At 43.4% G+C, this 16,313-nt stretch overlaps 1 protein-coding gene across 1 annotated transcript; it reads right to left on the reverse strand.

The window, feature by feature from the left end:
* Positions 1-5,914: 5,914 nt before the first annotated feature.
* On the reverse strand, positions 5,915-15,006 carry LOC121157568 (mammaglobin-A-like). The gene is made up of 5 exons (XM_040981853.1): positions 14,945-15,006; positions 13,355-13,542; positions 12,408-12,432; positions 10,943-11,001; positions 5,915-5,968 (listed from the first exon to the last, which is right to left on the reverse strand). Exons 1-5 carry the CDS (start codon positions 14,997-14,999, stop codon positions 5,915-5,917), a joined length of 381 nt encoding a protein of 126 aa, XP_040837787.1. The 5' UTR covers positions 15,000-15,006.
* Between the last annotated feature and the right edge of the window lie 1,307 nt (positions 15,007-16,313).

Consider the following 16,313-nt stretch of genomic DNA (forward strand, 5'->3'; position numbering starts at 1 on the left):
ACAAGAGCCTATGAACATGGATGTGAATTGAGGTCTCTGTGAGCTTCAGTGCACCTTCCACTTCTTGATGAAGAAGGCAGAGCAGCTCCCAAGAACTCCTGCTCTTTGACCAGCATGACACCTACCAGTGCCATTTACCTGGACACTATTACACCCTGCCAAAGTGCCACTGATGGCACAACTTAGAAAGTCTCCTTCATTAGCAAAGGCCTTTTCATTGGAACTCAGTTATACTGCTCAACACAATCACCACAAAGTTGTAAAGGGTACAGGTGACTGGACAACACTGCACCTGCTGAATAAAAGTATTCACACATTGGAAAATGGAGAATCTTTTCTTCAAGCTCCTAGGATTTCCACCAAGAATTGGCAATTCTCCTCAGGAATATGTAATTCCTCACATGCATGGTTTTATATAAATATTGGCTTCTTTGAAAGTCAGGGCTACACAGACAATAGGGAGAGACAGAGACAATGCGAGGAGTAGAGATTGCAACTTGCCTCTGCCCCGAATGCTTGCACTGATTTGGAAATGCAACAATTGAATATCTAGGAGCCTGGAGCTTCTTCCAGGCCTTCCATGTTGATGCAGATACAACAAGCAATCCGGCCATCCTCCACTGCCTGTCAGGCCATTATTAGAGAGAGAATGGGTTGGAAATGGAGCAATGGGTCTTGTACAGATGCCCAACTCAGATCCTGAATTGCAGATGGTGGCTTACCTTATTCTTCCACAACTCTGGAACCTCTATAATAGCCTCTGACTAAACAGATAATGCCTAACGGTATAAAATGGTTCCAATCCACACAAAACATGAAAGGTTAACACTACAATGGCAGGTGGAGAGTGTAGTGCATTAGCATGGGGCATCTTTGCTGTCTGTGAAGGATAAACGGACCCAGGGAGTAAGGCTAAGTTGGAAGCAGAAGACTTGGTCTCATCAGTCCCCTCATTCCCATCACTTCCCATCATGAGCCCAGAAACAACTGGACTCTCACCTTCTCTGTTGCTCCTCTGGCTTGTGACACCTGCCACACTAGCTGGGGAGAGAGAGAGAGCTGGTTAGCCATCACATCAATATCATGATATGTGAATGGCTGTTGCTACAGGAAGATGTTCTTAGTGGACAGGAAATTTGAATCAGGCAAGCGGTGACAACTTCACTGAGAGACAGAAGCAGTCTGTGCCATTAGTGTTGGCAGGAGCAATAGAGAAAAGTTTTTCATTTTACAGAATAGCAAAGGATAAGGTTAATGTGTTGGTCAGTTTTGTTCAGATGTGATCAATCCACAACCCAAACTCATATTCATTGCTGACAGTCAGAGAGGTCAATATTGGATCTTAATATCTGTTGTGTCAAAGGGGAAGCATATCTACCTGTTCCCTGACCCTGTTCTCTGACTGGCACTATCCACTGTGCCTCTGTGGTGAACACAACAACAAAAATATACTCATCCCAAGCTCAAAATCAAAGAGACTCCAATTACGCTCATGCTCCTCCACAGGACAGGGGCAAGTTGATGCAGGGCCGCTCCTCTGTGATTATGCAAACATTTGTGGATCTTGACCGTGATGGATAATATCAGCCCAACCATGACAAGGAAGACTGGAAGCCAGGCCTGTGAGCTGGAACCTGCCACCTGTCACATGGGTAGGATCCATAAAGCTCTCTGGGTACAAATAGCCCTGGGTCCTGGAGGCTTCCCAGGGAGCTGCAGTAGAGTCTCCATCTCTCACAGCCTTGAGTCTGAGCACTCACAGCCAACTAAGCCACCATGAGGCTGCCCATCATTTTCCTGCTGGTCACTCTGGCCCTTTGCTGTTATGAGGGTGAGTATCATTAGTGAGGAATCTAATCCAGCCCTTGGTGAGTACTCTTCTCTGAATCCGGGCAAACCTGTTTGGGTTTGTTGGGCTCTGGAATGGACCAAAATCCATACACTCAGTTTAGTTTAGTTTATTGCAGTAGCCACCACAAAGCCCCAAGTTCTTTTGCATCAGTTTCCTTATACGTGGGAAATTTGGTGAAGAATCATGGCAGGCAAATGTTAGGAATTCTGTCTGGCACATCCTGGCTTGATTTCAGTCTGTGTTTCTGAAGCAATGAAATCTCATGGGAAGGCTGTATGTGAACCTAGTCTCTGCTACTGACCAGCTCTTCCACCTGTGCCTGATGCTTCATCTTGAGATTGTTCTTTTCAGTAGTGTTTAGTTGGATGTTATGGGAAGGAGCTGGCTGTAGTGAGCAAGGCAGGGTTTGTAGTTTCAGATGGTTTTCAGAGACTTTGTCAATTGAGCCCCTAATTTCCTATTGTCTGACTAGATATCCTGTCACATTGTGGTAAGGCTACTTCCTCGGAAAAGGTTGTTGTACAATCCATGAAGGACCTTCAGAAAGTGGTTCGTCCAGGTCCTCCAGCAGTTCCCCAATGGGTCAGGTGTGAGATGTGATTGCTGTCCCACATTCTGAGGATTAGGCCATCACTCCAGCAAAAAGATGCCCATCACCTTTTATTGTATTAGCTTCTAGTGTGTGGGAAAGCTGATTATTTTCTGTCATGTTGATCTCTTAACTCCATTCTATATCCAAAAGCATTGTTAAATTTCCTTGAATTAGCTTTCAGGTTTTTCTTTTCTTTCCTTTTCTTTTCTTTTGTTTTCTCTTCTCTTCTCTTCTTTTCTCTTTCCTTTCCTTTCCTTTCCTTTCTTTTTTCTTTGTTTCCCTTCCTTTTAAAAAAGATTAACTTGTCTTCATTAGACAGACAAACAGAGAGGAGGAGAGACAGAGAGGAAGTTCTTCCACCCATTGTTTCATTCCCAATGTGGTCGTAATGGCTGAAGATGAGCCAATATGAAGCCAGGAACTAGGAACTTCTTCCGGGTCTCCCACACTGGTGCAGGGTCCCAAATCTTCAGGCCGTCCTCTACTGCTTTCCCAGGACACAAGCAGAGAGCTAGATGGGAAGCAGTGCCGCCTGGATTAGAACCAGCGCCCATAAAGGATGAGGGACACTTGCAAGATGAGGACTTTAGCCACTATGCTATGGTACCATGCCCAAGTATCAGAATTTTCACCTATAAACATTGTAACAATTTTACTTGCTCTTGTCTGGATTTACATTCCAAATCTGCTCATACTACCCCTATCCCTTATTTAAATTAATTTTTGATTTCCAAAATTCTTCTCAACAGATTTAGATATTTTTTAAAAGTTTCAGGAAGTTGAATTTTTTCAAACCAGAAAACTTTGGAGGAGCAGTGAGTGAAACTTAAATATTTAAAACTACAGGAGTGATCAGAAAAGTGCCATTGGCTTTGTGATGCTGACATGACATCATGGAGGACCCAAAGCACAGTCTCTTGCTTTTTAACTCATTCTTCATGATACATTTTTGTAGGTAGACATGTTGCCCTGATTCTGCCCATTCTTCCTGCTCAGTTTCCCTTCCAACTGTTTTTCCCCATATTCTTCAGTAGTTTACTCCTTTGATATTTGCTACAAGTTTAGCCTTCTGCTACTTAAGTGCATCTTGTCATCATTGTAGTACAGAGAAGTGAAGAAAATCTACTATTATATAGTCAAGGTACTTTAACTGCTCCCCTGGGAGTGCTCCCTGTGTAGGGAGAAGAGATGCCTACAGCAGTGTTTTGTTCTTAGCACAATAACAGCATGAACACCTCAGACTGTGGTTATTCTGTCTACTGAGGCCTTGGAGTCATGGGAAAAGGACTTGTGACATATTCTGTATTTCTACTCTCTTGTTTCAGCCAATGCATTGGTCTGTCCGGCCGTTTCTGATGACATGTCAAATTTCCTCCTGGGTCCTGAGGCCTTATTCAAATTAAAGCTTGCCAAATTTGATGCTCCTACGGAAGCTATTGCTGCAAAGTTGACAGTGAAGAAATGCACGGACCAGATAGCCCTTGACAACAGACTGCGCATTACAAAAATCCTGGTAATCTTTTCTTTTTTTTTTTTTTTTTGCCTCTGTGAATGGGAGTTTTTGCTCATTCTCACAGCCAGAAATGAGGTCAGCTTACTGCTGTATGGGAGCACACAGCACTTGTTGTGGGGCAGCTGGCTGACTGCTCACCGCTTGTTGGGAAGCCCAGTTCAGCAGGTGGATGCTACATGAATACTTCCTGAACTGGACTCATGTCCACAACATCTTGGGAATGTCCTTGCTTCACTGGGGACTGTCCTGGAATTCCACATGGCCCTCTATATCCCAAAAGAGGCAAAACATGGTAGAGAATCAGGGACAATTAAGGGAAAAACAAGGCTGCCCTCATGCCCCAGGGTCTTCCAAATGGTGACTTCTACAAACACCGTGTGTCATCATGGTGGTCTCTCATGGAGAGTCTTGCAGGGGCGGGAGAGTTCACATATGGACAGAGAATGGGGAAGTCAATGGAGCTATGTGTCTCGTAGCGTACAGCAGTAGTTGTCTTCAGCACTCAGGAGAGCATGTCGATCTCTTTGAATACATTTTCCTTTCCCTTGACTGAAGAGTCTTGCTTATCATGGCCTGAGATCAGAGGCTAATGCAGCAGCTCTTGCTGGCCATGTGAAGTTGGAACACTTACAGATGTCTTAATAGAGAATATAGATGTTGACAAAAGATCTCCCTGCCCTTCCACTTTTGGTTTTGCTTATCAAGTACAACATCAAAGGCTCATAGCAATTGGAGTCTTAGTGCAGAGAAGTGCATGTGTCATAAGGCAGAATTTCCACCCAGGGAGGCTGGGCATTTTTGAATATAGTAACAGATGTTGTGGAATCCACAGTCTTTGGAGATTATCCCAGAAAAGTTCTGCTCAGCTGCTCGGTTCATCCCTTCACCCTCCCATCTCCAAAGAGACTTGAGCCACTCCCTCAGAGTTCAGCTTACAGGGGCAGCTGCCAAAAGCATGGTTTGTTATAACTGCATCAGGACCGTGCTCTCATTTCCCACACAGATCATTCTTCCTTTTCCTGCTTCTAAATTGCTGTGTGTCAGAACATTTCCATTTTCGTCTTTGTTGTGTTAACGCATCATCCCCATGATCAATATAACTGGTCTTTCATTCTCTCCATCATTTTCCTTTTCAGGGAAAAGTCTTGGCTAAATGTGGCATATGAGATGCAAGCAAGTTTGTGATCTGGTGTCCCACCATCTTTCAAGGACCGCCTGAGTTTCACTCAATCTGTAGAGGTTTCAATGTCTTGCTGGAATAAATGATTTTTACTGCATCTCACTTGTCTTGTATTTGTGTGATGGTGTTTACTCTGAGGTAATGGTGGTTGTAATAATTTTTTGCCTTTTTGATGACTTTTGTGTGTTTGTTTTCAATTCCAATGTTTGTGATGTGGATGTATTCTGATGGGGCAATCCTCAGCCTATCATTATCCTATGTGTTATGAGTAAATGTAAAAGGCAACAAAACACAGAACTGAGAAATAATGCAAGAAAAGATAGAGCTAAGAAGATGAGAGAGAAAATGTGTGTGTGTGTGTGTGTGTGTGTGTGTGTGTGTGTGTGTGTGTGTGTGTGTGTTTGTGACAGGCAGAGAGAGAGAGACAAGAGAGAGACAGAGAGAGAGAGAGTACTTCCCTGTGCTGGTTCACTCTTCATCTTCCCTGTGCTGGTTTCCATGTACTGCTGAGGCTGGTAGGGTGTCACATGTCTGGGCCAGATCTGAGATTTGGAGCTGGGAGATGGGCAGATATCTTCCAGGTGAGGTGCAAGGATCCACTGCTGCCTGGGGATTCTCCTGGTTCTTGGATAGTGTGATTGGGCACAAACGTGAATATCTGTTGTTCCTTTAATAGGTGCAAGAAAAAGGAGTGAGATAGAAGTGTAGCAGCCAGGATTGAGCTGGTGTCCATATGGGATACTGGCACTGCAAGTGGAGGCTTATAATAACTTGCCATCATGCCTGATCCAGGTGAATTTTACTTCCAACATTGCCAAAGGAGATAAGTACCTAATAGATAATGAAAGTGTCACTCTAGCAGAAACACAGACCAATTATAAATGACATCCAATATCAGAGCCATAAAATAAATGAAACAAGTGTTCACAGACAGGAAGGGGATATGGAAATCAACACATTGGTGATAGGAGACTGCAGTCATTATGGAGCAGCAGGTGCTGACAAGGCTGAGCGACTCCTGCTGCTGCTTCTGGTGCTCAAGTCTCAGAGTGCTTGGTCCACGTCCCAGCTGGCCCTTAACTTCTAATTCAGCTTTCTGCGAATGAGCTGGAATCCCAGCACTTGATGGAAGAAGCAGTTGGGTTCCTGCTCCTCCCCTGGAAGAGCCTGATGGGAATCCTGGCTGCTGGCTGCTCTGGTCAAACTCTAGCTAATGTAGGCATTTGGGGAGTGAATCACGGGGCAAAATATCTCTCTGTTCCCTCTCTCTGTCTCAGTTAATTGGTCTTTCACTAACTAAGCAATCCTTAAGATGTCATAGGGCATCAGTTAGAGGGTCAGTAGGGAAACTGAACTTGAACAGCACTGTGGATTAAGTGGACTTGACTGACATATGCAGATATTGCTTTGAGGAATGGCACGACAAAAGTCTTCACCAACATAAGGACTGTTCCTGAGCAGTGACCACATGTTAGGCCACATGAGAAGTGTTAGATCACATTAAAGCAGGTGAAATAACGATGAATTTCTTTTCCAGATGGTGAAATCAATCTAGGAACAGTAAGAGAATGGAGGCCGGAAAAATAAAAAATAAGTGCAAATTAACTGTCTTGAAGCAAAAACTTTGTAGAAAAACTAGAAAAAAAAAACTGGATCCCAGATCTGATTTACAGGTAGAAGGGGAGAGAGAGATTCTTCATCTGCTGGTTCACTCCCCAGATGGCCACAATGGCTAGAGCTGAGCCCATCCAAAGCAGGAGCCAGGACATTCCTCCAGGTCTCTCACATGGAGACAGGGTTCCAAGGCTTTGGGAATTGCTTTCTCAGGATATAAGCAAGAAGTCAGATCAGATGTGGAGCAGCAGGACACAAACCAGCATCCATGTGGAATCCCAGCACTTGCAAAGTGAGGATTATCCATTGAGCCAATGTGCTGGCCCCATTTATTTTCTCACACACAACACCCGTATGATCACAAGTGCCCTAAATACTTGCACTCAACCCTTACCCAAGTTGACCTCAGAATTCATTTCCATGCCTTCACCTAGGAAGTACTTCATATCTGCATCTGTGGTTTGTTTAAGAGGGCTCATGTGCTTTCTAGACAACTACAAGCCCTTGCCAGGTTACATGATGCTGGTTTTACACACCTGATCACAGTTGAAAGGACTGGGAAGGCCAGCAAAGCAGATACCTTGGGACCCAGGGGTTTGATGAAGCAGCAGGAACAATGCAGCAGCAGCAGTGGAACAGATGTGCAGCAGATACCACAATAGTAAGTGGAACCCCATCAACAATTAGAAAAGAAGATTACCTTGGCATCTCATGGGCTTCATCTAAAATTGATTCTGCTTATTCCCTAAGTAGCTGCTAGTAGGTTCTTCCAAGAGCACAACTATATACATATATACCTCACACGAGGAGCGGAGAGGAGAGCACCAACAGAGAAATGGATGCCAATCCTGTAATTCACACAGTTGCCATGGTCGTTGTCACTCAATTCCCAGGTGCCACAGAGACCACAGAGTAAGCTCAACCAAAAGTAATCCTCTCCAGAAAGTGCACTAATCAAATGCACTTAGTTTGAACACGAAGAAAAGATACTTAAAATAGCAAATAAGCAATGTCAGGCAGCTTTTAGCGGAGCACCAATCGATTTCACAGTCAACTTCTCAGTGTAAACTATACAGGCAAGAAAGAAACAGGATGACCTATTCCTGAATACCAAAGCAAGATCTGCCAAACCAGAAGAACATACATAATAAATGTCTCCTTTGTTTTTTAAAAAAAAATGGAATTACTAAACTTCCAAGCAAGCAAAACTAAAAGAATTCACCACTACAGACCAGTGTAACAAATTCCTGAATAAAGATATGCTACAGTCAGAAACAAATTATGATGCTTAGCATAGCTGAAGAAGACCAAAGTGGAGAATGGCTCCATAAAACCTCAAGAATCTTCAATCAAACAACAATAAATCCAATACTAAAATGACTGGACCAACTATACTAGCCCTGAATGTAAAGGGCTTCAAGTCTACAATCAAAAGGCATGCAAAAACAGGAACCATTTGATCAAAAACAGGACCTATATTACAGCTACATACAAGAAACACAGCTCATACAGAAAGGTACATCAAAACTGAAAGTGAGGTGCCAGGCAAGGTAGCCTAGATGTGAAAGTCCTTGCCTTGCACACACAGGGATTGCATATAGGCACTGAGTCTCATCTCAGCAGCCCTGCTTCCCATCCAGCTCCCTGCTTGTAGCCTGGGAAAGCAGTCGAGGACGGCCCAAGCCTTGGCACGCTGCTCCTGCATTGGAGACTCAAAAGAGGATCCAGCCTTCTGGCTCATGGCTTCAGATTGGCACAGCTCAAGTCATTGAGGCCCCATGGCGAGTGAACCAATTCAATGAAGGAAGATCTTCCTCTCTGTCTCTACTCTTCTCTGTATATTTGATTTTCCAATAAAAATGAAATAAGTCTTATAAAAAAACTCAAATTAAATGCTTAGAGTAGTATATTTTAGGCAAATGCAAAGAAAAAATAAGATTTTATTCTATACTTAGGTAATACATACTTCAACATGAAAAGCATTGAAAGAGGCAAAGAAGGACACCATCAAGTGTCTGAGTGATGCATTGAACAAGAGGAAGTAACAATAATAAAAGTAGATACACCAACTACAAGGACACCTAGCTTAATGAAACAGATATTAATGGATTCAAAGGTAGGCACAGAATCCATTACATATTAGTTTGCATCATAAGGTCCCTATCACTTCTGGACAGACTGATTATACTGAAACTCATCCAGGGAACAACACTGCTTATCCAGAGGATAGAAGAAGCAAATTTAGTTGGTATCCACAAAACCTTTCACCCTATAGATACTGATATTTGCTGTCAAGTTTTCAGTGGTTGTTGTTACCAATTTAGAGTCTGGGTTGTTGTTCTTTCCCTAGATCCTTGAGATGCATTGTGAGTTTACTTTATATGCCTTTCCAACTATGTGAGGAAGGCACTAACTGCTGTGAATTGACCTCTTATCACTGTGTTTGCTATACATTTTGCTGTGCTTTGAATGTTTTCATTTCCCTTTTGATTTCTTCTCTGAGCCACTGTTCTTTCGGGAGTGTGTTGTTCATTCTTCATGGAGGAAGCTGGGACATTCCCATAGCCAGATAGCTGGTGGGGGGTCTTCTCTCATGGCAGATGGAATGACCTAGCGGGTTTGGGGGAACTCGTCAGGTTAAGTGATCTGCTCATCCCTTCCCTACTCTCCAGGCCAGATTCCAAGCTGGAGCGGGGGGGGAGGGGGGCGGCAGGAACCATGGGCTGGCCCTGAAATAAAAGTACATAGTGATATTAGCAAGAATGTGTGATATCCCGTACTTGCCAGAAGATGGACCTGGGGGCATTTGTGGGAGGGCAGATGATGGGAAGCTGCCAATGAGCTCTCAGTCCATGAATTTTGGTGGTATCCACATTGTGTGCTAGTTCTACAGACCAGACCCAAGACCCTGTGGTTCACAAAGTTCTCACTCAGGCAGTATCACCAGTCATAGGGGCCACTACAGTCTGCTCCTGATGCTGACGCTGGTGCTGACACTCACAGGAGGCATCAGACAAGTACTGTCCAAGTTTTCACTGCTGTCTGGGCAACAGCACAGGAGTGAGAGATGAGAACCAAGCCAGGTGGCTTGCCTGCTTCAAGCCAAGCAGTTGCTTAGGCTCCAGTCATGTGCCAGGCTCAAGTCAGAGTCTCTTAGTGCCCTTGAGACTCTTTCTCAGCTACAACTGCAAGTGGCAGAACTTCCTGTCTTGATGACGTAGGATGGAGGCTCACCATGGGCATCTGGCTCTTGTGTGATTCAGTCATGCCTGTCTTCTCCGCTTCTACTGCTCAGAGTGTTCCTTGTTTATTTTCAGCTTTTCAGTGGAAATTTCCATCAGTGAGACACATGGAAATGTGGTCCAGAGAAGCCCAACATGCCACAACACTGGATGAGGAAGATGATGCTTTTCAGAGCCTCCAGTTCTGTTCCTCTGAGTTCTTCAGTGATTATAGATTAGTGCCAAGTGCATGACACCTCCCCTTTTACACATTAATGCAAAACAACACAACTTATCTTTCTTCAATTGATTGAAATCAAAAAGCTTTTGAGGTTTCAACAATTTTTTGAAATTTCTACATTAAAAGGCAGGATGGGAAAGAAAGGGCATGAACAAAGCACTAGCATGTTCTGGCTTAGATCTGTCTGAAATCAGGGCACCTGATGGAGGCAGGGCCATGGCCACCTAGGCTGAGCAACAAAGTGGGTCACACCTGAATCATAATCACCAAACACCAAGGAACCTTGAGGATGCATGCAAGGGCCATGAGAAAGCTGACATACACACATGGAAAGGAGTCCCTGTCACCATGGCCCAGGTCTCCACCTGAAGCCCAGGGAAATGTAGAAGCTCTCTCTCTAAGCCCTGGCCTGGATAGAGACATCTTTGTTTGATCAGGCATGAGTCGTACTCAGCACTGAGATCCATCCAAAACCTGAGATCACTTCTCTGCCTACACCCCAGCGTATGAAATGGTGTCGCACTGCATCAAGGAGACTGGGGGAAGTGTGCTGAAGATAGAACTCAGCCTATGACACATTGCTTTAGAGTCAGGCACACACACTGTTTCTGAGCTTCTGATCCTCTGACATTGTTAGGAACACAAGAATGACACCGTATGTGTCTTAATGCTTCTACTCATATGAGATTCTCCCAAGGTTTTCTGTAACACTGGCTTATTATGTCTCACCTTTCTCTCCAGCGTGGTTTCCAGGAAAACAAAGTTGGTATACCACACGTAATAGGAATCTGATTATGGGACAGAGAGAATGTTCTCAGAGTCAGGAAGTGGAGGATTTCAAGCAGAGTGTTTCAAAGTGAAATAGGATAGAATGCAACGCTCTCTTCATTATCAATCTGAGCTGATATTTGTGAATAGTATCTGTGATACACATAGCTCTCTGAAAAAAAAAATGAGGTTATTTTCTAGGTAATTTCAACAGGAGCAAGTCCACCTGGAGCAGTTTGGTACCAACATGTTGTCGTTGGTATATCCCTGACTCCATGTGGTCTCTCAGGATCCTGGCACTTCCACAAGAGAGAGGAGATCTCAGGATCCTAGAGCTCTACTGCATATATACAGATGGTACAGATGCCAATAACTGGTAGCAGGTAGGAGGTTTATGGCTCCGATCTGAAGCTGAAGACTGTTAGTTCCCCAACATGCACCTGAACTTAGGTATGTCACCAAAGCCCTTGACAATCAAAGACAAGCTCTACATGAACAGGATGGGAAAGTGGATAGGCACATAGCTTGTCAGTTAGCATAGCTAATATCTTTACTCTCTAGGTCACAAACGGTTTTGGAGGTTGGTGATCCAAATACACAGAGGAAATGACTCAATTCTTGGCATCATCAACAAGGACAAGGCAAGGAAGGATATTCTATTTTTTAAAACCTCCGTTCCCCCAGACATTGCCACATTTTCCCTTCATCTTTGAGCACTGGTGCTATTCAGACACAACTTCTCCTGCTATGTGATTCAGTGTTTGCCTAAGCCTGTTTCCCTCTGCTGGCACTGCAGCCAGAAGCATGTGTTTCTTCTGCACACACCTTACTCTAATCTTCCATACTGCCCTTGCCTTGCCTTCCGACTCAGTGTTTCAGTAACTGAGCTGACAAAGAGAAAGAGCAAGATGAGTTCCGGGGAACCCTTCCACAATTCTCTCCTTTTCACGAAATATGGGTCGTTATGGAGAGATTGAATGGGCTTAGAGACTGTGGTGGCCACGTGGTTCTGTACACATCCACCTTTAGAACCAGCAGGGCTGAAGGCTTCAGATGATCACATATAAGATGATGATGGCAAGCAAAGTTCCAGAGAGCACCCAGACCCTAGAGACCCACTGTGAGAGAGAGGCTGCTTGGCATAGCCTCCACTCCTGTACTTCTGTGTCCTTCAGTGACTACTCATGGGCACAAGGGCATGTCTCCACAACTGTGTGAGATTTGTGAACCCCCAGTAGCCTCCAATTTTACACTGTCATGAAAAACAACAACAACCTAAGTTTCTGCAGTTTATTGAAATCAAAATGCACTTGAGGTTTCAACAATTGTCTTGCAGTTTCTAGGTGAATGGGCACGATGGGAAAAGAATGATCACTGTGTGTTGTTCTCTGGGTCAGCCATCTTGCAGGAAATTAAAAGAGCTTACACCAGTAACTGTTGTAAATGGATTCCTGGAAAATAAAACAGAGATGGTGCTTAGACATTGCCATACATATCGCTATCCCTGAACAAATGAGGACTCCCACTGTATCAGTTCCATATGCCTTGACAATAGGATACTAGATTTTATACATTTGCTTACACCTACAATGACATGAAAACTCAGATATCAGAATGTTAAACTTGTAACCATTATTACATGGTATACTTTTGTGAAAAAGGAGAAAGTAAGGAGGAAGGTCCGACACGAGGAGGGAGAAGAAATGTGGAATGGGGACACTTCTATCTATAAAACCAGAACATAGATGATAGTAATAACAACAAACCTTTTTTTTTTTTTCAAAAAGAGTCTCAACTGTTTTACAAAGTGAAATATTCACAATGAAGGCTTTTCTACTTACTTTTTCTACATTTTTCAACTATTGTAAATATCCACAAAGTGTTGTAAGCAGACTCAGATTATCTCCTGAAAAGTTCTAACATCAGGGATTGTTCATTGATATCAAAGAGATAATGCTACTTATACATTACCTCCCAAACAAGACCACCATAAATATTACCATGGTAATGCTCAAATGCATGTGTGTGTGTGTGTGTGTGAGTGTGTGTGTGTGTTTGTGTGTGGTCCTGTGTGTTTCCAGTCAGCTGAGTGCTCATCACCTGGTGTGTGCATCAGCCTACGTGTTTTGTAGAACCCAGGAGCTGATACCATTTTCTGAGCATTTCTACCTTTTGCCTGTGTTATTCACCTAGGATTCCCATAAGGACAAATCAGCCTTGGGATCTTGAAGATCACTTGAGGACAGAGACAGCAGACTCACTACATCGTTTAATTACATGAAGCTTAGAGTGACTGCCTTTATCAGGAAGAAGCTTTTTGCCTATTCTTTCCAAGAAATTGACTTGAAAGCCAACAAGAAGAAAACAGCTTACCATCATCACCCCAACATTGGCCAGTGTCTCATTGGACTGGCTGAGAAAACACTCTTTGAGTTCATTTACGGCTAGTTCGTCCAGTGGATTATCGATGTAATCTTTCAGAACTTCTCTGTAGTCATCTGTAGACACAGAGGAATCAAGTGTCTTTCCCACCAAATCTTCCAGCAATTGGCAGCCAGAACCTGCAAGGCATCAGGAGAAAACAGGCTTGTTCTCAGAGACAAGAACTCATTTGGTGGGAATGGCTGCAGTGTTCATCATTTTCTCACATCCAACCCAGAGACAAGGATCTGGAAAACTTAGAGGATCTGTTCTAGAGTTCTCAGCGTTGGGAGAATAAACTTGGACCCTGGGCACCTTTTACACCAAGCTTGTCTGTTTCTTCTCCATCACAGTTCCAGGCAGAACAAAATCTCATGCAAACTCATTCAATTAGGAATCTCAAGAAATGAGATGTCGTTGAAGAAATCCAAGAGGGATAGCCACACTACCGTGAGCTGCAACAGTTCATTAAAAATCAGCAGAAATATAAGGACTTCTCAAACAATCCATTCTAACTTTAGTAGTGGCACTGGAATCTACTTTTGGGTAGAGCCATGGGTAGGGTTGGGATAGGTTTCACTTCTCATCTCCGAGTCGTTAGAAGGAGGAATGTGGGTATTAGAAGCCACCGCACCAGGTGCACACTGCTAGCAGGGACTGAAGAATGGTCCATCCTTACCCTATATCCCGAGAACAGCATCACTGGTTCCACCAGCCCTTAAACCACTCAGACTTGCCAGAAGGAGAAGGACAGCCACCTGGACTTCCTGGCCACCAAGGCCCTGTCTATCATGTTCACCACGGAGACTGACACTGACTGCTGACACTCAACTCAGAGACACACACCTAAAGCAACTATGGATCTTTTGTTTCCACAAACTGCAGCACATCAGTCCAATATGTCACTCATGGACACAGCTCACATTGAACAAGCAAAACCTGTTACTCAGAGCCTGCACTTCTGACTCCCCTTAGAACAAACCAAAGCCACAACTGCATGAATAATCTGCTTTTCTACTTTACCATAAGCTATTACAATGAATCCTACTCCCTAAAGCAGAAATTATAGATACAACAGGAAGACAAGGATATTCAAGGTATAAAATGCCTCTAAAGGAATGCAAAGGTCTGATCCCATCTCCCACGCTGGCCTCTGCCTTCTCTCCAAGGTTTCTGATTTGCTCCACAGTAGGGAGACTCATCATTGCACCCTACAAGAAACCAACTGAGATGGAAAAAAGAAGATCTTCATTCTTCTCTCTCCTCTACCTACTGAAATATAGAATCCCAATTGTCTCCCCTTGAAATCCACCCTGGTTATCACAGAAGTTGTGAACATAGTAGAACACCCTGCTTTAAAATCAAACACCACGTGAACCTAGAATGCAAAGCAATGCAAAGAGAGAAGCATCTCTTTGAGAGTCTGGAATAAATGCTAAGCATCTAGCATAGCCTCCTGGGGATTAGAGATGTGGAAGTCATCTTCAGTAGGCCTGGTACCAATGACTATTCCCAAGGCAATCGTCCATGCACAGAACTCACCTGCATAGCAGTAAAGAGGGAGGGCAGCCAGCATGAAGACCACGACCAGCTTCATGTTGAGCAGGTGTGTTTGGCTGTGCACTGGTAAGTGAGCGAGATGGAGGAATTCACTGTGAGAGTGAGGATTCACAGTGGCTGTATTTATTCCCCAGATAGATACCCTAATCCATCCCATGAATGAGGAAATGTGTCACAGGATCCAGCTGGCAGCATTGCATCAAGAATCAACAGTGGACAGCAACCAAGACTACCTGTGATCCATCACAGAAAAAAAGGAGACCGATTTTTGGGTCAACGTCGGTATGGCACACAAGCATGGAAACTTCAACATGGAACTTCAACATTGAATTTGCCATGGAGTATGCTTGCAAAATATGATGCGAACTCCTCTCTATTGTTTATAGAGGCCTACAGGAACAGGTGATATTTTAGCCTTAACTAAAATGAGTGAGCAGCAATATACAGGGAAGTTTCTAGAGGACAAAATCTAAGGAACGTACCCTGAGAAGATATTGATGACAACACAAAAATCAAAATCATATATCACATTTTCACCAAAAGAACTGTTTTTGAGATTTTCTGTATCTTAGAGATTTCACTGGCAGGAAGAATTGCCATCCAGGTTTCATCTCAGAAGCTGAACCCATCAGAAAAATCTACTGCAAAATCCAACAGTAACTTGAAATGTCAGAGTGGCCTCTTTGTCCCCTGACCTGGATATTACCATGAAATCACAATATTTACAAGCACCGTGAATGGTGTGAGGCAGGTCTCAGTCAAAGGCACCACCTTCAAATACACTGGACTGGAAGTACTCGCTATCTTATTGCCATAGAAAACGCAAACATGTGTTCAGTCTCTAGCTGAACCTGTCTTTTCCCATTTTGCAAATACATTCATTCTGCAACCAAATACAACTATAGAAGCTTTATTTCAGCCACATTGATTATTTCTTCATTTAGAATCATACTGTCAAGGAAGGCAATTGTGGTTCAGAAGGACAAAGAAAGTAATGGATGATAGCAAACTCAGCCTGGCTTAGTTTGGAACCCTGAGAAGATAATAAGAACAGGGGGGAAAAAAGTGCTAACTCAGGTATTTTTTAAATTGACATAAAATGATGCTAAGGGAAATGAGCGAATCCCAAAAGGTTAGATACCACATGTTTGCCTTGATTTAACCTGTAACTTTTTGTTTGGTTGTTATTTTTTGAACCTGTCATTGATACTGTCTCAACCCAGATGTTTCGAAGAATGGAACTTGCATTATTTTTAACATATTGTTTACCCAATACTATGTCAATTAATTCCATAATGTTGTATATTGATACTGAGGTTTTGTTGGGGCTTTTAACTGACCGGATCTTTAC

Source organism: Ochotona curzoniae, unplaced genomic scaffold, assembly GCF_017591425.1.
Source record: "Ochotona curzoniae isolate NIBS_2020 unplaced genomic scaffold, NIBS_Ocur_1.0 contig_3527, whole genome shotgun sequence".
NCBI lineage: Eukaryota > Metazoa > Chordata > Mammalia > Lagomorpha > Ochotonidae > Ochotona > Ochotona curzoniae.